The sequence below is a fragment of the Hoplias malabaricus genome, chromosome 6 (assembly GCF_029633855.1).
Source record: "Hoplias malabaricus isolate fHopMal1 chromosome 6, fHopMal1.hap1, whole genome shotgun sequence".
In the NCBI taxonomy this organism is placed as follows: domain Eukaryota; kingdom Metazoa; phylum Chordata; class Actinopteri; order Characiformes; family Erythrinidae; genus Hoplias; species Hoplias malabaricus.
In genome coordinates, this window is record NC_089805.1 from 25763159 (window position 1) to 25786197 (window position 23039).

Below are 23039 nucleotides of genomic sequence, written 5' to 3' on the forward strand. Positions count from 1 at the left end.
GCCGTGCTGGGCGGCCGTGTTTAAAGACACAGCACTGAGCTGAAAGAACTACAACTGAGTTTCGCCAAAGACTACAAATACCACATTGTCGTTCGCGGACGCGGTTTTTTTTTAAGCACATATATTTATATACAGCATGAGAGAACAGTGGAGAGATTCCTGTTAGTGAGACTTTCCTCCTCCACCACAGCTGAGTGTGGACAGCATTTTACCCTGTGTCCGAGCACTAAACAGGTCAGATTTTTTTCTGTTCAATTTTAGCAATTCTTCCCAAATGTTATTTGTCTGTCTAACAATGTTTTAATTTAGTGAAACTTGCACATGTCCCTCCATTTATTAAAACCATGGAAAGCACTGTAGTAACTTCGTGCAGGAAAAACAAATCAGACGTTTAGCAGGACAAATTTACATCAGCACAATTTTAAGGTTATTTAAAAAAATTAACATGAAATAGTTTATTGCACCCACACTAGGTCATGAAACAATAAATGCTACAATAAAAATATGCACTACCTATCTCAGCAAAGCCATTTAAATTAAGCCATAACATGTTCAAGCTGCCTCATAGTTAGTACTCTGTTTGGGTGTAGAAGTCATAGTTTAATGACCATTGCAAAACCTACAACTTTAACCTCATAACAAGTTGCAGATAAACAAGTTGCATTTATTCTTTTCATAAAGAGACACTAAAAGGAAGTTGAAAGCCCTGATAGTACGTGTTTTATATATAAGAACAACAAGAATATACTTAGGAATTAACTATCATTCCAGTTTCCTGCACTACATAAAGACTTCACATGAAATATCTTCCATGGTAAAGACAGAACAGTCTGGAAATGTATGTGCTAATCTTTCAGGATATATTTCCTGACCACAGCAAAATTATTCAAAGGTCTGGCCTGATGATTTACCAATGTAGCACAGCTGTTATGGTCAAAACAAATCTAAACATTGGTTAGTGATGATACTGCACTTTTAGAGGAGATGTAAATGAATAGACTGCAAGAGGTGGCGCTTCGCATTTGTGCTTATATGCAGGTCACCACAAAAACCACATCCTCGGTGTCTTCTGTCCCAAACGTCATCTGTTGAATGACTGAACATGTAGATGAATAGGATAGCAGCAGTATCCGAGTAGACAATGCTAAAACGTTAAGTAAGTAGAAATTCTGTGTGAGCTGTGATCCATCAGTGATGAAATCTTTTACTGGAATATGAATATGCGTGAGGCAAACACCTCTTTGAGAGTATTAGGCTTATCAAGGTAAGTCAGTACATTTTTCATGGTTATTTTGTTTTCCTGAAGAGATTACAGAATAGTAATAAAGATAACTTGGTTCTTAATTCTTCTTTCATCTCCTCGTTTCCTCTTCCTCATAAGCAGTGTAATCTGTGGAAGTGAAAATTTCATGTTCATTGTTTATGGTAATGTGGCATTAGGTTTAATGCCTTGTTTTCACTTCATTGTGTAAGAAAGGTCATGTTTATTTTTGTGGACTGTGTGGAACGTTAGTACCAATAAATAAATAAATAAATAAATAAATAATAAATTGGATTTGATTTCCAATTACAGATTTCACCACTTTTCTGTGTAACAAGCTGTGTCTGAGCTGAGCTGGACGCTGGGTTTGCCTGTGATTCTTCGTAATGGCTGCTATATGCCAAGCCATTTTCCTCCTTGTGGTCTGTGGACTTGTTCAGTGCAGTAAGTCTTAAGTTCCCCCACTTGCTTTTAAAGAGTTATGGTTGTGCTGATTTATATCAGTGTAAAATTTACTAGCTGTAAAATTCAGCAATAGCTCAGATGAAAGATGACCTCTGCAATGACCTCTCTTGCTTCTGCAGTGGACAGTACATGCAACGTCACATGCACCACGGACTACATCTCTTCATTCAACTGTTCCATTTCAGTCTCAGAAGGACCCGTGTCTTGTGATGTGGAGGCAGAGTGCAGGTTATTGTTCATTTACACCTTTTTTTCCTGTCTGAGCAAGAAGTTTTATTTATCAAAGGCTTTATTTAACTTCTGCGTAAAAATATTCTGCCAGTGCCTCTGACTAATTTGAGTCATTATTATTATTATTATTAGTACCAAAATAGATTAGGTCTGACAAAATCCTTTTGCTCTTTTTATATTTTGTTATCGAGGGCTTTACTTTGTTCAGCATTTTTGCAAAAGCCTGACAGACCGAATATCTTAATTGGCCAGGAAAAAGTGTCTCGTTTTCTTTCTTTTGAAAACCGCAACTGTCCATTTACATTGGTTATTGGTGTTGCTTGATTAATGGACTAATAGAAATGCTGACAAGAGAATTAAGAACATTTTAGCTTATTATAGTAAAGCTGCAAAATTCTCAATTTCCAGAAAAGTTGGAAATTCTTGTAAAATACAATAAAATCAAGAATTTGTAATAATTTGAATCTTTATTTAAAAGGAAAATATTGAAAAGATTTCCAGTGTTTTCACTGGAAAGTTTGATTTTGTTTTGTAAAAATAATCACATTTAAAATGTAATGCCGGCAACACACAGATTGTTGATCATTCAGCAGTTCAGTAATCTGCAGTGTTACAACATAAGAGACAAATGTGGACTGCAGGCAGACCAGTCAAGCACACACATTCTTTCTCTACAAATTTATTTTTTTTCTCTATCTCTATTTCTCTATTGTAGCATGTGTAGAGTGATACATTGACTGATACCCTTATGGCAGCATATGTGTCTATGAAATCCCCATTTATATGCCTCCATATCAGTTAAACCATCACACATTTGCAAGTCACACAAACCATGGCTAATGAGGTACCCCTATCAGTGCCTACTGCTGTGGTCTTGCACATTCACTGGTGGTTTATGGCTTTGCCCAACACTGCCTGAGCTCTCTTCTGAGATTTCCTGAATCTTCTCACATTTTTATTTATGGTAGATGGCGAAAGGCAAAATTTCAAACAATTTTTACTTTTTTACTATTTTTTCTTTTGCTTTTAAAAACTGAACTCTTAATTGCTCCAAAATGGTTTAATTTGAATATTCTATAAACAGTTAACTCTTATTTTACTACTGTTCTAAACGTTTTTTGTGTTATAGGCATCAAATAATCAAAACATAAAGTTGTTCAGTCAAAACATTTCTTTGTCTATTTGTCAGTTAAATTAAGATACAAGATAATTAAAAACCACAGCTTTTACCAAACCTTTCAGAAAACTAGGTTTATATTTGAGAGATGCATGTTTGATTTTTGTTTGTGGACAGAGACAGTATGGAAATTGTAACCCATTTTGTGTTCTTATTTTTCAGAGATGAGTCTGAGTCTGTGAATGGGCGTTGTGTCATAAGGCCGCCACTTCATTGGTGCACAATACAACAAAATGGTTTTTATCAGCTAATGAGCCCTGATACAACATGCACACTAAAAGCAAAACGATCACAGTCACAGGAATCAGAGTACACTTCAAAAATCGTGGAATTGTATGCTATTGGTATGTATCTTGTTCTTTAATCTTCTTTAAATTACTTTATAATAATGCAAATAAACTTATGCTTATCTACTTTCTTTTCTTTATTTTACAAAGTTAAACCACAGCAGCCTCTCAATCTTAGTCTTACAAGAAATGATGGGAATTTCAACCTCTCGTGGGACATGGTTTATGAATTAGATGGTGGCCTGGATGATGACTTGATTTACAGGGTGCGTTTACAGCCAAAAGATGATCTAGATGAGGTAAATGCTTCATGCAGTTTTTCTTATGACATGTTCATAAAAGTGTAAACATTATTTATAACTTAGGCATGATTTTTAAAAATAAATTAAGCATCACGCAAAGGTCTCTGATCGTTAATATGAAATTAATTACACAGAAACTACGTAAGGAGTTCACTATCAACGAGGACCGCAGATACCAGGAAATCACGTGTGATATGGTCTCACCTGGAAAAGCATATGTAGCCTCTGTCCAGGCCGCAGTCTCGCCAAGATTGTTTTCAAGTGAATGGAGTGAGTGGAGCATCAGCTCTGAGTGGACCTGCCCCCAACCTGGTAAAGCCACATGTTCAAGATTGTTATAACAAAGGGCTGCTTTCCAAAACCCAGATTTAGCCTGAAAGTTAGACTGGAAACTTTTAGATTTCTTGCATTTAGGCAGACACATTTTTTTTTAATCATGTTACAGAGGCAGATTAATGTAGCTTTACAAGTCCAAGGACTTGAACTGTGGTGCTACTGCTCAAGCTGGAAATTGAAACCTAGTCTGCTGTGTGGAAAGGAGCAGTCCTACCCACTACACTTTTCAAAATTCCAGAAAGAAGAACCAAGTTCTCAGACTTACTGAGAAATACTGTGTGCAAAATACTACAGTATATATCCCATGAAGCTCCAACAAAACAATCTCCATACATGTCATGCTTGAGAAATGTGTCTCAAAATCAAAAGAAGGTAAAAAAACATGTCAAAAGCAAAAGAGTTTATCGAGTCACAGGGCCTCACACATTTCAATTTCAGTTCATGCAAGTTTTAGGTTATGAAAGTCACTTGGGTCTAATTTGCTAAAGGTCAGAACAGTCAGTGTGGATTGGATTGCTGTCTGCGCAGAGAGGAGACTTTGCTGGTATAGAGAACCCTGATTTAATCTGTTTCACTTCATGAAATTTGTGACATAGTTTATCACCTTACTAAAAACAATTTGCTGGCTTCTTTATGTGCATGATAAAGAAAATCATTTCAAATAAGCTATTCTCAAATAGTGTTAATTAGGCGGGTAATGCTCTTATCCTTCATGACTCATTGTAGAGCTTATTTTGAATCATCTGATATGAACTTTTTTCACTATTACAGATTCTTTCACTGAGCCAAACCACTACCTCTTGTTGCTCTTGCTGTTGCTAGTGCTCCTGTTTGCACTTTTGATCTTCTTTGGAAAGCAGTAAGTTATTTTAAATAGCTGTAATAATTTTACTTTCATTCATTCATTTTCTGTGTCCAATGTTTCTTGGTAAGCTTTAGACCCAGTTATACACTTATTTTATTTACATTTTCTTTTTTGATATAATTCTTAAGGAGAACCTTAACATGTACAATTATAATATTTTGTATAAAGCTTTCAATATATTCATGGAGTTCTATGGAATCTATATCATTCAGTATTTTCATATCTAAAATTTTAAATTCTCAATCCACCAGTTGACTCGAATCATTCTTTATATGAAACTGCTTCACATCATTTCATCCCTTTTCCAAAGATATGCCCACCTTTCTAGTGATAGACTGATATCTGAGTTTCCTTCTTCAAACCACTTGCCCTATAAGATATCAAATTAGACAATTTGGCTGATTTCAAACACTGATAAACCTCCACCTTTTCCAGTAATTGATATCACGTCTTTTACGGTACATGTACCGTCCCTTCATACCTCCCACGTTCAGTGAAACCACAATGGCAGAGAAGTATTGCTTGCAGTCAGACCTCGGTTCTTGTAGGCAAGAAAGTGGAGGAAGTCAGACGTGCGTGCAGTTTTGGTGCATCGAACATTCTAACCTTTGAGTGCACTAAATTCTCATCTCAGTGGAGATGTGACTGAAATTCTGTTGACATTGGTTTATTTGAAAGAGGCATTGCTTTCTTGTTTGTCCACATAGTCTTGCAAAGCTCATTAGTTCATGCTGCATGGATTAGTTTAGGCTTACAGTCTTTTTAAAATGAAGTGGTCCTAAATAGTTCTTGGCTCCATAGTATATCTTAATTGGTGCAGTACTTTTACAAAATGTTTAGCTTATTTTGAAGTGTAATGTGATTGATTCTACACACTTGCACATCTTATTTTTAATAAACACTGACAAATGTATTTTTAGGGAACCAGAATTCCTGTAAGGAATGAGGAACCCATATTTGTTTATAAACATAGTGCGCCTGAGCTAAGCTGTTTGACAAAAGACTTCTCTATTCACATTTCTTCTTTTTTTTTTTTTTAGGGGATGGCTTAAGAAGATGGGTGTGTTACAGTACATCCCAAACCCTCAAGATTTTTTCAAACCCTTGTACCACACATATCAAGGGGACTTCAAGGTATGGACACAGTATTTATGGTCGTGGTGATACTTAATTTATTTATGTTCAGATATCCATCACAATATAATAAGTTATAATGATTAAAATAGATTTTTAAAATAATCAGGACCCCCCCCACACACACACACCCAGACATACATATGTGAGCTTAAGAAGCAAACCGTGTTAACGAGACTCAATGTGCCCCTCAGAGGGATTTTCATGTGTGAAACCACACACAAGAAGGGATTATGACATTTAGCAAATGAGTCAGTGTAAAGGGGCTTCAAAAGACACAAGGGAGGGCTGTGGAGATGACATCTGGGTGGACGTGTGTTGCATGCGCAAAATGAAAGTAGTGGTTCCCCCCTCATATGGAAAGTACTGTGAGCTCAAACTCAAACTCAGATTAGGTGGGTAGTTATTTATAGATGTTTTCAACTCTAGGGGAAATTTTATGAAGATTCCACAGGGTAAGGCAGGGTATAGCCTTAAAGAAGCTTAAAGAAACTTTCTGCGTTGCGTCCTTGTTCTCAGAGCACAGAAATTTAGACCATTTTCTATTACATTTTATGTATTTGTGGGTTTGTGGTTAATGCTGTAAATGTCTTTGAAAAACCAAGTATCTAGCAGCAGTGGAGGAGTTTCTATTATGTCATGACCCTCATTATATGAAAATATTTCCAGAGGAAGTGGTGACGACTAAAGGTTGGCACGTTGCTGAGAAGATAATGTGATGTGCAGAGACATAACATGCCCAGTAGAGGACAGTGAAATGTAGAAAATTTGAGTACTAATAGAAGATTCACTAAGAGAAGATTAACTACCTCTTAAGTAGTTAATCTTCTTATTTATATATATATATATATATATATATATATACACACACACATTTTAACCTATTAAGTTAAGAAAGATTACTGGTTTGAAAATATGAGAGCTAACTAAATTCTCAAAGACATTCTTACAAAGGGAAACATTTAAAAATGGGTCCCTGCAATTCACTACCGAATTAACTTTAAAACTGTACTGACAGGTAAGTAATGTGTAATGTAATAATCTGTATAATCTTCTTTGAAATATATACATGGTAAGTTCTGTTGAAATATGAGTTCATCCTGAGCTTTTTCAGACTGTTGCTGACTTTCTGAATAAGTGAAAATCTATAGTTATGAGTCAGCAATGTGACATTTAAGACATTTTACCTGATATGACTCACTGATATGATTTCTACCTAAACTGGGTAAAACTGTCTCAAACTATTAAATTAATGTAAATATTTTTCTTCAGTTAAACTACTGTACTCTTAAATAACCAGTGTTTTCGACTCTTCTGTTTGTGGTTTTGATGAGGCCCCAAGATGTACTTAGAATACGTTTTACACCACAATATTATGCCCTTTTGCAAATGTCTCCCCTTTCTAAACCAAAAACACATCATTTCCAGTATGCTTTCCCCAATTATGAAATCATTTTGTTCATAGAATCTATCTCAAAATTAACATGAGATCACAGTTACAGTTTTCCACTCACTTTACCTCTGAATGTGGAAACCACATGTGTCTGTAGGAGTTTGCTTATCAGCTCAACATACACTATAATAACCATTGTGATTTCGATAGCTCCAAGGCTTAAATGTCACCATGCCCCTTGCAAGTTTTCAGCTACAAGATTTTAAAGCCCAATAGGTGATGGTCATTGGAGAAGTAGGTTTGTAACCTTAACAGAAATTTACAAAAGGTTCTACAGTTAGCAATGTATTATAGTTTCAAGTGTCTGATTAAAATATGAAGTTTGCACAGTGATAAATTGTGAAAGCCCTGTTTACATTTTGGACACATTAATCAAAAGAAAGCAAACTTTAAATAGATAGATAGATAATTTAGCAGCCAGTAGCAAGGAAAACAACATGGTAGAATTTGAGTAGAACTTGAGTTTGAGTAGCAAGGAAAACAACATGGTAGAATTTTAACACTAATTGTGCTGTGACTGATCCATAACACAAAATTGAAATATTACCTCTCACAGTCATTGACTCAGTGAAGTCAGTTCTTTTGTAGGATCCTTTTGAATACAGCTGAGAAACTCATCCTTCCAATCTTTCAGATGCATACAGTCCATCACGAGCAGTGCAAAATCAGTTTTTAATAAAAAATGTATAATGCATTGAATTTTTTTTTTACATCAGTAACCGTTAATGTGAGTACAAACTGTTCAAGCTATTTTAAATATGCATGAGTGAGTACTGAAGAGGAGCTTTTTCATAAGTGCAAACATAGCTTTTGCTCTCACTTAATACAACTAGTTTAAAATCTATTACACATGCTTTGAGTAAACACAGAGGTACAGCTATCTGATGTCTTGCATTAGGAATACTGGCTTGTTATTTGGGTTGCATTTCTTTGAATTAAAAAAGTATACGACAAAATGTTTGAAAGTAATCTGGCTGTCACATGCAGCACACTGATGGTCACATTTCCTCTTCTATTGCAGAAGTGGGTTGGTCCTGTGCTTACCTTCAACAGCCTGGACATACTGGAAAAGAGCGCTCCTCTGCAGGTGCTTAGTGAGAAGCAGCTGGCTGCTCTGCCGCTGCAGAAAGAGCTTCTCCAGGAGACAAACAGTGGCGAGAGCAGCTTGAGGGACTGGAGCCTTCTCAGTCTGGTCAACCCTGGGTCCAAATTCTATTTCCTTGGAGGGAGCAGTCTGGGCACCACACACTCCAGTGGCCACATCTCCATGGATACAGTGACGGTATCTGGTCAAGAGGGTACCATGTCAGAGTGGACAGGAGAGAGTGGCAGGAGCAGAGCTGACCCCAGTTTCCACAGGGCTGGTCAGAGGGCACCTGGGGTTTCAGACCAGGAAGATGTCCTGGAGCTGGGTGGAAGGGAGGGATTGGAGCATAGACATTTAGACAATTGGCAGCTGGAGGCCAATGACATTGACAACATTGAAGAAATCTCTTTGGACTCGTACAGTTCTAATGAACATTCAGATGATGGTTACCCTCAAATGGGCTTGGACTTGGACACCATCGACAGTGGCTTCTTGGAATCTGACTGCTCAAGTCCTATGAACTCTGAATGTGACACATCCGAACACCCGGATGCCCCTTTGCTAGGGGGTGGTGTGGGTGCCCATTCAAACTATGTCAAACAGTGGGTGGCCATCATACCAATGTCAGAAGAGTAGGAGTGTCTCTGAATTTAAGAGAAAAAAAATCTTCAGCATTTCATTGAACTCTACATGGACATGATGCACATCATGCTGTGGTGTTTGTAACTGTCAGTAACAATAGCTGAACCAACCGGACTTAAATGTGTCTACATGTGCTACAGTGCATGACTGCAGACCTATTGACTAATTACCTACTACAGTGGAACTATTGCAGCTCTGTGATGCAGATACAATAGACTTGATACAATTCTGAGCATATCTTGAGCGGAGTGAGACAGCTGATGCCATCACCTGTGATAAACAGTGATTTATAAAAAGTTTACTATATCTTTTTTAGGTAAGAACATTTGAAAAAGTGAGCATCTTCAGTATTTGAGGTAGTATTAATGTCCAGAGGACATGGAAACTTGCAATGCAAAGATAGCCCGAACCTTACACACAGTTCTATGCTATGCTGAGTTTTAGTGGGCAAGAGCAAACTGACAGGGATCTGATGAGTTTGTGCCTTTGCAGGAAGATAAACCAACTCAGACGCTGTTATGAAGTGCCTTCAATCTGATAATGCCATTGCTGTACCACCCTATCAGATCTTCCATATGCACAAATAGAGTTGCTGAGCTCAGCTACTGACCTTTCTCATCATTGTTTGAAGAATGCACTCAGGGAGAATATGCTGTGAATATTTTAATGTTATAGCTCTAGCACTTTTGGCAACTGTGGTTGATTTCTGGCCTAATTCAGTGAATACACTCTAAGTCACACTTTCCTTGCTTTGTTGCCCCAACCCTGTTGATTGACAGCTGTCATGACGAGTCCAAATCAAACAATTTGCTTGGTCACGCCAGGTGTGTTTGATTTCCAGCTTAGGATGGGGAATTGCAAATATGTTGTAAATGTCCAGGAACACTTTGTTTACATGAAGATGCTGCACAACTATGCTTTGTCTGATCCAACTTTTTCTCACAAAGGGAAAAAGCATTTACTTTATGAAAACATGAAACCCTCATTGTCGTGTCTTTCTTTAACGTGCCTAAGAACTGTAGGAGCTGTACACAATCTGCTAAATCTGTATTAAATATTTGAATATTTTTGGTTTACATTTGTCATTATAAAGGGAAACTGCGGAGATTAAATGTATTATGTACATTAAAATGAACTGAGAATGGGGTCTTAATAATAAGCCTAGTAAAAGAATTGGATTAATGTCCTTGATTTGAGGATTCTTTTTTAATGGCTGTATTTCTTGTTTTGGGCATTTTAAAATGTAGAGCACTGCATCTACTATTAGTTGCTTGTAAGTTGTATGACACAAGGTACACATAATTAAAGTGAACTGTATGACTTACTGTGGCTTAGGTATGAATTAATGTCAGCAAGCTGTGTGATTCACACTTTCTGATCATGGGGAGGGACATATAACTGTAAATACCCTGCAAAAGAAATCTTCAAAACGCTTGGTTCATTAACTGATCATAGATGTTCAAGATAGAGGTGTAGAGGTTTAGACTTCAGAAAAAAACAGGAACCGCTGTGTATATAAAGCCAGGCTTGATTAGCGTCAGCATAGCACCCATTCACCTGCCAAAGCTTTGGTACTCAAGGTAATATGATCATATTTTTTTTAATCACGTCCTGTTTTACATTTCCTTGGGTTATTAGTTCCTTGGGTTTGTCTCCCTTGTTGTATAAGACATGTCTGTAAATTGTGACATGAATAACCCAGCCAGGCTAATAATAATTACAAAAAGGAAATGTTATGTGACTGCTACTTCTGACTTTGATTTTGTTTCTGTCTGTTTTGTGCTCTACCACTGCACTCTCAGACAAACTGTCTCTGTGGTGTTACTCTCAGAGGTACATATACAGTACCTTTAGTTAGGGAACGTAATTGTACCATATTCTTTTTAAATTGTAGATATTTAAGTTGCACTAATTTCCAATACCTTTTTTCCTCTGGCTTATGCTTTTTTTGTTTTATTTGACACATTTCTGTAATGAAGGATTACAAATATTCACCCCTATTTCTGGAGAAGAGATTGTAATGTAGACTTTAAACTGGATTTTAAAAACCACTGTTGAACCTTTTAAAAGTGCATTTACAGTTTGTATATGTAGATGCAATAATGAACCTGTACCGTACCGTTTTTCAGACAGTGTGAAATAAAAAGCTTGGGTCATTAATAAACACTTAATTCTGGCAGTTTATATTGCTCATCATTGGGGTCTCTATCTGGATTTAACAAACAGAAGGCTCTCAAAAACCTTAATGAAAAGGTTATGCCAGTGTCATTAGAATTTTGAGATTTGTGGACACTCACCTGAAAGGTCCCATGTGGAATTTATTTGGTCTGTTTTGCTGTTTCTCATGTGCAGGTTCACTGACCCAGAAAAGTGAGCTCTACCTTTTCAGCTTTCAGAAGTTATGTGAACTGCTCTGTGAGAATGAAGCTTCTACTTGGAATTCTTTGTACATTTCTAACCATTACACAATCACAAGGTACAGAATGCATTTGTGTGTATATATAGAATTGTAATCATCAATGACTTTGAACTGTGAATTAAGGAAGTGCTTGTGGGCATGTTCTGAAAGCAAAAGCAAATGGTATAAGAAATGCAGCAGCCAAAAATGTTTTGTTTGGAATTATACTGTTGGCACATGCACTGCTCTGTTCCATTGTTCTACTGAGTACTTTTTAAAATTATTAATTTAGTACTACAAGTTTCTGTCTTTGAATTACATTACATAATTACATTATCCATAAATGTCATTAATTAAATCAGCTTAGCACACTTTAAAGCACGGAAAGCAATTAAATCTGTGAGACGGATTTCTCTTGTTTAGATGCATTGGTTATTATTTAACCTGAAATTTTTCCTGTTTGAAGTTTCAGCTCAGGTGAATGGACTCACATGTGTGACTGATTATATATTCACCATCAACTGCTTTTTAAAATCCATCACAACCTTCCCCAATGACAGTGGAAATAACTCCTACTGGCTAGAATTTAATTTTTATGATTTAAGGTAATAATTAACAAATTAATACAACTGTTGAGTCATTTTTTGCTTTATTCAAAATTATAATGGAAACTGGAATCTTTCTCTCACATACAGGGTCTTTAACTGTTCACTTATGAAAGGAGAAAATGGTTATAACTGTACATTTTCAACTGAAGATAAACAGCAATTTTTCAGTGACTTCTATATATACACTATATCCCTTTTTCATATGGAGAATGGCATTAAAAAGTCTTCAGTGCAGGCAGTTGGATATAAACCTTCACAACACAGTAAGTGGCAATGGGAATATCTGATAAACAATGTACTGTAACTTTATACCCATTTTCCAACCCTGGTCCTGGAGGCCTCCTGCCCTGCATATTTTAGTGGTTTAAACACACCTACTGCTACTCTAAAAGACTTGTTCATTAACTGATTAGTTAAATCAGGTGTGGTGGGAGAAAGGAAAGCAATAAATGTGCAGGACCAGGGTTAAGAAACGGTGCTTTAGACTATGAATTTACAACTACAGCTCCAAAAAAAAGGGCATATTTGTATATGCAGTTAAAAACAATCAGATGTTTTATTTAATTATTTTTTAAATTCTCTTGGAACTTTATTTAACTGACAAGCACACAAAGTAATCATTTCCATTATTTTCTGGTCAACTTGATTGTATTTGGTAAATATAAACTAATTTAGAATTTTATGCCTGCAACACACTCCAAACAATTTGGGACAGGAGCAAAAAATGAGTAAAAAACATTCCAGTTACCCTGTCTTGCAACACTGAACTGTAAGCAGGTGAACATAAAATGTATAAAAGGAGCATCTAAACAGCTCATTTTGTTCATGAGACAAGCTTCATGGGACACTGTTTTTAAAAAATCCTCAGCACAAGATTACAAAGAATATAGATCATTCACCATAAACTTAATATAACATTGTGAACAACCGAGAAGTAATTTTTGTAAGTTAAATAAAGGTTTAAGGGAGTAAACAAATCACACATTATTATTATTATTGGATTTTACAAATATTTTGGAGATGGGGTCTTACATTGTACATCCATGACTTGAATGTGGTTATAATTACTGCCTTTCAAAACAACAGATGCTTCCATAACATATTCTATTCTGTTCACAGTCAAACCCCCAATGCCAAAAAATTTGATGGTGAATAGAACACATGGTAACTATACATTTACATGGATAAGTGGGTATGAGAGTCATAAATATGCTCGGGTCCTGTCTTTCCAGTACTTACTATCATACCACAAAGAGGACAATCCTGAAAATGTAAGTATGAGATTGAACCTTTTCCTGATCTGTTACAGTCAGATTCACTAAAGGACTGAATTACAATAACGTGCCAGAAAACTGCCTGTTTTACAACAGTTTCAACACTTTCTTTGAAGGAAGTAACAATACATGCAAAAAAAACATGGATTGATATTCCAGAATCTATGCTAGAACCAGATACCCAGTACATCGCTAAGGTATGCAATCAAGTCATAAATGGAAGTAAATATTATGGGACTACAAGTGAATGGAGCACTGCTGTCAAATGGAAGACTTCACACCAAGGTAAGCATGCAGCCACTGGGACAAACTGAAAGATCTAGTTCAGTGACAGTAAAATTTCAATGGTAGACATAACATCTGATAAGGGTTCTTTACGTCAATCTGCTAGACTGATCTTTGTCTCAGCAGTGGTTCCCAAACTTTTTTCTGCCGTGCCCCACTTTTTGTAGATGACAATATTTTTGTGCTTTTACTTCCAAACTCCACTGGAATTTATTTATACATTCATACAAATTTGCAAGTACTCATAGAAAATATATAATAATAGTGTTTGTGCTGATAACAATGATAACAGTAATTTTTTAAAACATAGTTGCTCTTGGTTGCTTCCCTGCACAAAAATAAATAAATATACTGTATAAATGAAATTATAAAACAGCTTCCTGAGAGAAAATGCTTAAAACGTGCACATTTGCTCAGGAAAAATGACACATTTAATCCCCTAATCTCTTCAGTGAGTGGTATGCGCTTGCTTTGAGATATGGCTCAGCATATTTTGTATGGAAGTTGTAGCTTGAAAAAACTCGCCATCTGCTGCACGTTTAGCTCTGACGCGTTTAGCCCCCCCATATATATATATATATATATATATAATTTTTTTTTTTTTTTTTTTTTTTTTTTTTCCTTCTTCATTATCTGTAACAGGGCGGCACGGTGGCGCAACAGGTAGTGTCGTAGTCACACAGCTCCAGGGGCCTGGAGGTTGTGGATTCGATTCCATGGGTTTCCTCCGGGTGCTCCGGTTTCCTCCCACAGCCCAAAAACACACGTTGGTAGGTGGATTGGCGACTCAAAAGTGTCCGTAGAATATGTGTGTGTGTGTGTGTTGCCCTGTGAAGGACTGGCGCCCCCTCCAGGGTGTATTCCCGCCTTGCGCCCAATTATTCCAGGTAGGCTCTGGACCCATCGTGACCCTGAACTGGATAAGTGGTTACAAATAAAGAATGAATGAATTAATTAATTATCTGTAACCACTTACCCAGTTTATTTGTAAATTGTAGAATCTGTATTTGTGGGTCAAGTCTATGGAATCAGATTTGTGCCAAAAAGAATTGCACAAAAAAAAATGATCTCAAACGTAAAACTTATAACTTACAAACAAAATATCCAGCTCAGACCTTTGTGCTCCATGACTTTTGTGCGCCTGATCCCTGAGATTTGCAGTTTTGGCACAAAGCTCTCGCGTGGGCGGTGCTTCTCTGGGGTGCCTTCCCATTGGCTAATGAATTTTTGAGTGACAACTCAGTGCCCTGAACGTTGTTCACGACTCTGAATGCAGCAAGCGTGTATTCGACTTTGGGACTCCGCGTTTGCAGAATATAACGCCTGTGAACATTTACATTGCTGAATAGCTCTGATATTTAATTAATTTCCTCTTTCATAATATTTAAACAGATAGTTCTTTTTGCTGCAACGAATGCTTTGGGCACTGAGTTGTCACTCAAAAATTCATTAGCCAATGGAAAGGCACCCCTGGGAAGTCCCGCCCACGCGAGAGCTTTGTGCCAAAACTGCTCGCAAAACTCAGGGATGAGGCGCTCAAAACTCAGAGAGCACGAGCAGAAATCCGATTCCATAAAGTCACTCACGTGTTTTTCGTGACGTACATTTGTTCATTTCCTCTCGCGGGTTTTTGGATTTTGAGACTTTCCTCTCGCATTTCACCTGATCCAAATACAAATGCAGCCTGATCCACAAGTGTGACCAGCAGGCGAACAAACCATCGCTAGGTGGCACTGTTGTTTTAGGACGTGGGGGCCAACTTATGGAGACGCATTTGCGCAACATTTAATGTGGAAGTTCGAACAAAAAGCCCCTAAGCCGCTGAATTCAGCTTCATATCACAGACAGTGAGGAGGGGGTCATCACCGTGGAACGCTTTTGAAGGTGCCCTAAATTTAACGATGTTAAAATCCAGCAGACTATTGTTGTCAAATAATATACGTTAAAACCATCCAGTATTTGGACTAAACCCGTGTTGTTTATTGGACTGATACGGGAAGTAATTTTGAGATTGGATTGTTAAAACGGGTGATTTGTTTCAGAATTGGATAAGCGGTTACAGATAATGAATGAATGAATGAATGATTAAATGTTTCAGACAGATGCTCTCTCTCAGCCGCAGGGAGGGGATACCCCACGGCTCCGAAACAGAATATGCGCTTCTCATTGGTCATCACTTTTTATTCAGCCAATCAGCAGCCAGAGATAGCTGTCTATCATTTATTGTGGCAGCCAATGCCGTCATAGTCCCGCCTACAGGGGGTTGTTTTGCTGCGGCCCTGACAGCAACAGGTCAGTCCTGAGACACTGGCGAAAACAACAGTGCCACCTAGCGATGGTTTGTTCGCCTGGCCACATTTGTGGATCAGGCTGCATTTGTATTGGGTGGATTAACATTTACGCATTTGTAATGTATTTTGAGACTAATCTCTCTCCATAGTTCCGGAGCCTAGATTACACGATGAAGGGGGCGCCAGTCCTTCTCGCACACGCACGCACAGACACATTTGAGTCACCAATCCACTTACCAACGTGTGTTTTTGGACCGTGGGAGGAAACCGGAACACCCAGAGGAAACCCATGCAGACACAGGGAGAACACACCAAATGCCTCACAGACTGCACCGAAGCGGGACTGGAACCCACAACCTCCAGGTCCCTGGAGCTGTGTGCCTGCGACACTACCTGCTGCACCACCGTGCTGCCCGTTTTTAGCTCCAGTGTAAAATTATAAAAACAAACTTCAGATGCTAAATGTGAATTTATTCTGGGTTGGAGATAAAGGTGAGAAATGTGTAAACTACATTTTTTCCCCTTGTGTTCTGGCATTCGCCCCTGTTGCCCAAATGCAACTCCATTACCACTAAAGACGAGCTTGTTTTGGCTGCTTGGAAATTTTACACTTTTTTTTTCTCAACAGTCGAAGAGTCTTATTGGTCACTTCTACCCTCCTCAGCTGGGGTGGTTATTCTGATTTGTTTGGCAGTAGCAATGACATTTCTGCTATTATACCCTGTTGCAAGGTAACTACAAATCATTTTCTATCAGAAATTATAATGACACAAATTAGGATTATAAACAAACCTCTTTGTTATTGCAGAATGAAGCTGAAAAAGGTTATTTTGGTGGTAAGACCAGAACCATCCCTCCAAACACTCTTCCAAAATCATCCGAGTAATCTCAAGGTATGGTGCCTCTCTTTGAAAAGACTTCCAATGGAAAAAATCATGTCAGTATGGAAAAAAAAAAAAAACAATGTCTACACCTCAAACTATGTTCTCCCAATATGTAGACAAAACAGAGAGCTTAAAGAACACTATGTAATATTTTTTCCCTAAAATTACATCTTCAAAATCATTGTGATGCTTCACTGACATATAATAAGGAGACTTGAGCCTCTTTCATTGCTAATCTGGGCTCAGCACTATGCAATTTTTGGAGGAGGGTAAGAAACCACCCCTTTCCTTCCCCTCCCTACCAATTTCACTACATTGCTGTAAAAGTTCATTTAACTAGGGGGAGCCCGAGGAGCAGAAAAAAACAAAATCTTGCCTAGTGTTCCTAAATGAGTAAAAAAAAATACACTAAAGTGTCGTATACCACTGTGAAAGTGTATACTTCTGCGTATTAGTTTTACAAATCTTTAAAGTGCACTATTTAGTGACACTTAAATGGTGATTATTTAAATTTCAATCTGTAGTTTGATCAGAGGAGGGTGGATCCACTTTGTGAGTCTTGGTTCCTCCCAAGATTTCTTCCTCCAGCCTTGAGGGAGTTTTTCCTTGCCACTGTCGCTTTCGGCTTGCCCATATTGGGTTTTGATTTAAATGTTCTGTTCTGATACTAATTATTTTTGCTTTGTGTCAACGTCAGTTGTAAATGGCCCTTTATATATATTTGATTTTGTTTGATTTAGGGCATGTAGTGTAGAGGAGTTAATATTTCTGGACTTCTTGACTTGAGCACTTGAGCACCTTGAACCATGTTCATCTGACTGCAGACCAATCACAGTTGTTTTGGTCTGCGTACACAAGATGAGACTAATTAGCTCAGACTAATTCATGACATTTGATTTAAAGACTGGGGAACCAATATTGACACTAGAGTCTTTTCATCTACAATGTGTAAAGCATGAGTCTTGTTACAAAAATTATTATACAGCCGTAATACGTCATGGTAGTAGGTGGATTGCTGACTCAAAAGTGTCTGTAGGTGTGAGTGTGTGAGTGAATGTGCGTGTGTGTCTGTGTTGCCCTGTGAAGGACTGGCGCTCCCTCCAGGGTGTATTCGCGCCTTGCGCCCAATGATTCCAGGTAGGCTCTGGACCCACCGCGACCCTGAATTGGATAAGGGTTACAGATAATGAATGAATGAATGAATATGTCATCGTACTTTAATTTCAATACTTCAGTACATTTTAAGGTATATACTTTTGTACTGTTACTCAGGTACTACACTGAGGACTTCTATTTTTACTGAAGTAATATTTTACCTTGCGTATCTGTACTTTTACTCAAGTACATGGTTTGTGTACTTTGTCCACCACTGACCTCTACTGTAGTGTTTTTCTTAGAGTGCAGTGGTGAACACACAGTTCTGTGGGAGGAAATGGTCTGTGTGTGACTGGAGTGATGGAGCAACACTGAATACCTTGCCTGCTCAAAAGATGCTTGATTCAACTCAAGTCCTTGTCAGGTTTAGTTGATGTCTAAAAGCAAAAAAGCATCTCAGTGTTATACCACCACTGATATTAAAATAATTAAATAACTATAATATGATTTGTTTAACAGGACAGGATGCCCAAAAGTCACGTGCAAGAAATCTACAGTGAAGAAATTTCAACAATTGACAAAATAACAGAGATCACAGCTGTAGTGCAGGATCAAGTAATGACTTGCAGCATGAATTTCACACCCCTGTATCATACCCCCTATGTAGGCCCCTCAGCAGATGTCGCGGCCCCCTTTCAAATGTCTAATGCACGTAGTGTTGCCAGTTTCTCTTCTAAAGATTTCAATTTCCTACCTGAAGAGGACACCGTTGAGGAGCCAATGCTTTGTTGGACAGCGTTCAATCCAATCAATGTTGGAGGCTTTGTGTGTATAGAAGATCTGGAGCTCAGCAATGAGGATATGGAACCCTCAGAAACACTGACAATTACCTCAAAACCTACATCCTTTACTCAAAATGGTCAGAATTACTGTACCTTGACTAACACCACTGCTGGTCTTATTCCCACATTTACCACAGGGCCCGGTAACCCTGAACTAGTGTCAGGAAATCAGGTAATAGAATTTTTAAATACACAGACAGAGGAAAGTACAATAGAACTGGTTCCTCTGAGTCTTGACAGTTTGCAGCTGTCTATGGAAGAATGAGCATAAGGTCATGTGGTCTTAATTAAATGGTCCCTTGTTCTTAATTCTCCTCTCTCTATTAAAAACCATTTCATTTACACGGTGAAATTATATATATATTGCAAGTTGAAGTTGCAAATGTAGGGCCATTAGGCTGACAATTTTTCAAGTAAAGTGCTGCCCTCTGCTGGTCAACAAGGTCTTTTTTAAGCTGCTTTTTTGCTTGATAAAAACGGTATATAGCAATGATTTAAACATCAGCATTTTTATTATAGACATATAATAAAGATTTATATAATCATACAACTTTTTTTGTTTGTTTGAACTTTTTTGTTTGATTGAACAATTTTTTTGGAGTCTCTATATGCCAGATTGTCAGACAATTCCCATACAAACACACACAAAAAAAATCAAGTCTGCATTTATATTCCGTTTGGTTTGCTACATTCCTCATAAAAGTATTTCTACTTAATTCAGTACCATCTGAAGCCCCAAAGACCACAGCCAGGTAATACTGGATTTGGGCCTTGCATATGTTAGTAATTAATTAATGAGGTGTGTTGGCAATAGGCCAGTGACACTGAATTAAACACAGACATGTTTCTGTAGTTGAAATCACTGCATGGGCTCGGAAACACTTCCCAAAACCACTGTCTGTGAACATGATTCATTCTAATGCAAGTTAGAACTCACAAATGCAAAGAAGAAACCAGATATAAATAAGCTGCATTCTCTGGGCCCCAGCTCATTTAAGATGTACTGAGGTGAAGTGGAAAAGTGCCCTGTGGTCTGACAAATCAAAACGTGAAATTTTATCTGGAAATAATGAATTATGCATCCTCTGGGTTAAAGAGGAGAAGGACCATCAGGGACCAGTTCAAATGTCAGCATCCATGGTGGCATGAGGGGGTATTAGTGTACATGGCATTGGTGACTTACACATCTGTGGAGGCACCGTTAATTCTGAACGATATTTACAGATTTTGGAGCAAAATTCTGTCATCCAGTAAACGTCTTTATCGGGGAAGGCCTTGCTTATATCAGTAAGACAAGGCCAATGAACATTCTACAGGGTACAACAGCATGGCTCCTTAGTAAAAGAGTCCAAGAGCTAAACTAGTCCAGACCTGTCACCAACTGAAATCATCTGGTGTATTATCAAATGAAAAACACAGAATAACTGACCAAGAATCAAAAACAGTTCACTTTCAGAACTACAGCAGCTGGTCTCCTCAGTTTTCAAACGTTTACAGAGTGTGATGTAACACAGTGGTAAACATGCCCCTGTCCCAACCATTTTGGAACATGTTGCTGGCATCAAATTCAAAATTTTTGAATTCAAAAAATTTCTCAGAAAGCCATAAACTTTCTCAGTTTCAACTTTTAAAATGTTGTCTTGTGCATCATTGCATTTTGTTTTGATTTACATTTTACACAATGTCTCACCTCTTTTGGATTTTTAGATTTATTTGTCTATTAACAACATTATACATTAAATAATCTATAAATGAAATAAATCTTGTAGTGTATAAAGAATAAATATTTTTCTATGTCGGTTTGACACCATTAGGTCCAATTACATGAAAGATTATTATATTTATATGGTTATTTTAATCGTTATACAATAAATTACTGAATTTTTCATCAAAATAAGCCTTGTAGTGTGTAAAGAATAAATATCTGTACTATTCTAAGTTGTTTTGATATCATTTGGTCCCATAACTTGAGAGTTTAACAGATTTATTTGGTTATTGAATTAATTGGGGAAAAAAATCACCTAAATTAGCCTTAGTATGTAAGGAATAAAATTGTAAGTACATTTGTAAGTTGATGTGACATCATTAGGTACAATAAGGAAAGAGATTAATACTTGGATATTAACATTAAACACTATACGTTCATGGTAACTAAGATTCATTCATTATCTGTAACCAGTTCAGGGTTGCGGTGGGTCCAGAGCCTACCTTGAATCAATGGGCGCAAGGCATGAGTACACCCTGGAGCGCCAGTCCTTCATAGGGCAACACATTCACTCACACCTACGGACACTTTTGAGTCCAATCCACCTATCAATGTGTATTTTCGACTGTGGAAGGAAACCAGAGCACCCGGAAGAAACCCACGAAGACACGGGGAGAACACAGACAGTCACCCGGAGCTGAAATCGAACCCACAACCTCCAGGTGCCTGGAGCTGTGTGACTGCGACACTACCTGCTGTGCAACCGTGCCACCGCTAAGGTTACTGTGGCTTATGGGTGAGGCCTACCCGGAATCACTGGGCGCAAGGTGGGAACACATCCTAGAGGGGACGCCAGTCCTTCACGCATTCTCACCGAGGGACACTGAGTCACCAATCCACTTACCAACATGTGTTTTTTGGACCTTGGGCAGAAACCCACGGGGAGAACACACCAAACTCCTCACAGCGGGGGCGGGACTCAAACCCACAACCCCAGAGCTGTGTGACAGCAAAACTACCTGTTGTGCCACCATGCCGCCAAAGTTACTCTAGATCTTCACAGTGGTCAATCAGGTAGGCACCTGACCTCATCAGTGTTTCTTTTAAGTAAGTTGTTGTACTTCATGATATGATTCAAGAAATCTGGAGAAATACCCCTTCATTTATGGTAAGGCTGGACAGCAATCAGGCGCGTGCACAGATAGACTATTATTGGTGCTCAAGCACCTTTTGCTCTGGATGAGATAAGTGCCCTTTCTGCTGGAACCCAATTCTTTTCTTCATTCTTCAATATTTAAAAATAAAAACGACCCATCAATTCCCTCAAAAAGTGTTGGGCATTTATTTGATTTCTTGTGAGAATTCTGACTCAGATCTGAACCGAGGCGCACACAAGCTCCCGCCTTAACCCCTCTGAGTTAACACTCATGCAGTGCTGAGCGCCAGGCCAAACACTGCAGTTAAGCCAGCCACCGTTTGAGAAAACACGGTAAACTAGCCACACGACAGATTTTAATGCGCATGACTGGGCGGTAATCCTCAATGTGCATGAAGACCTGAAAGTAAGCCCTTAATTTTAAAGGAAAAGTAACCGCATTTAAATGGTTTAGAAATTGATCATTTCTAATAAGTATTTCATACAACCAACAGTTATAAGTTCAGAGTTTTTCATACTATGTACCTGTAAAATATAAAGTGATTTTACTGTATAGTTTTTGAGTAAATAGCATTCAAACTCCCCATAATTGTCCATTGTGCACAGGGCATTGTCCATGTTTTTAATCATGGGTCAAGTTTACTGCTTTATAAAATGGTCATTTTTAATAAGCAGTCCATATAACCAACGGATATCAGTTCAATGTTTACTATACTATGTACCTATGAAATATGAAATTATTTTAATGTGTAGATTTTGAGTAAATTGCATCAAAATTCCCCATGTTTTAAAATGGTTTTTAAAGGTTATTCAAGTTATATGCTCCATAAAAGTGTTATTTCTAATAGTCCACACAACCAACAGATATAAGTTCAGTGTTTACTATGCACCAAATAATTTTACTGTATAGTTTTTGAGTAAATGACATTCAGAGTTCCCATAATTGTCCATTGTTTTTAAGGATTTGTCAGATTTCATGCTGCATAAAGTGGCCATTTCTAATAAACAGATACCTGTTCAGTGTTTCCATATTATATACCCATGAAGTGATTTTATTATATAGTCTTTGAGTAAGTAGCATCCAAAATCCCCATATTTTAAAATATTTTTCAATTATTATTCAATAATTTCTAATTAGTCCATACAAACAACAGATATCATTTCAGTCTTTACCCTAATATGTACCTATGAAATATGAAGTCATTTTACTGTGCAGGTTTTGAGTAAATGGCATCCAAAATCCACAGAATTATCTATTGCT

General features: G+C 37.6%; 2 protein-coding genes across 3 annotated transcripts; both read left to right on the plus strand.

Moving 5' to 3' along the window:
* Positions 1-50: 50 nt before the first annotated feature.
* Positions 51-11389, plus strand: il21r.1 (interleukin 21 receptor, tandem duplicate 1). 2 transcript variants are annotated; one of them, XM_066673760.1, is made up of 9 exons: positions 51-234; positions 1574-1705; positions 1846-1954; positions 3297-3478; positions 3572-3720; positions 3858-4035; positions 4831-4918; positions 5965-6058; positions 8533-11389. In XM_066673760.1, the coding sequence occupies exons 2-9, from the start codon at positions 1648-1650 to the stop codon at positions 9232-9234; spliced, it is 1560 nt and encodes a 519-aa protein (XP_066529857.1). In that variant the 5' UTR covers positions 51-234; positions 1574-1647; the 3' UTR covers positions 9235-11389. The 2 variants fall into 2 exon arrangements, with proteins under 2 accessions (XP_066529857.1, XP_066529858.1); XM_066673761.1 differs by lacking the exon at positions 51-234 and adding an exon at positions 1130-1264.
* On the plus strand, positions 10792-19432 carry il21r.2 (interleukin 21 receptor, tandem duplicate 2). The gene is made up of 9 exons (XM_066673762.1): positions 10792-10820; positions 11593-11716; positions 12105-12243; positions 12334-12509; positions 13366-13517; positions 13637-13805; positions 16725-16827; positions 16905-16989; positions 18595-19432. The coding sequence occupies exons 2-9, from the start codon at positions 11662-11664 to the stop codon at positions 19180-19182; spliced, it is 1467 nt and encodes a 488-aa protein (XP_066529859.1). The 5' UTR covers positions 10792-10820; positions 11593-11661; the 3' UTR covers positions 19183-19432.
* Positions 19433-23039: the final 3607 nt, after the last annotated feature.

Excerpts from the sequence above, each read along its gene's own strand:
- il21r.2 (XM_066673762.1), top strand. The coding sequence starts at position 11,662 with ATGAAGCTTCTACTTGGAATTCTTTGTACATTTCTAACCATTACACAA. Across the intron at positions 11,717-12,104 it reads AACCATTACACAATCACAAG|TTTCAGCTCAGGTGAATGGA; the intron begins GTACAGAATGCA and ends TCCTGTTTGAAG. Across the intron at positions 13,806-16,724 it reads ATGGAAGACTTCACACCAAG|TCGAAGAGTCTTATTGGTCA; the intron begins GTAAGCATGCAG and ends TTTTCTCAACAG.
- il21r.1 (XM_066673760.1), top strand. The coding sequence starts at position 1,648 with ATGGCTGCTATATGCCAAGCCATTTTCCTCCTTGTGGTCTGTGGACTT. Across the intron at positions 3,721-3,857 it reads CAAAAGATGATCTAGATGAG|AAACTACGTAAGGAGTTCAC; the intron begins GTAAATGCTTCA and ends TTAATTACACAG. Across the intron at positions 4,919-5,964 it reads TTGATCTTCTTTGGAAAGCA|GGGATGGCTTAAGAAGATGG; the intron begins GTAAGTTATTTT and ends TTTTTTTTTTAG.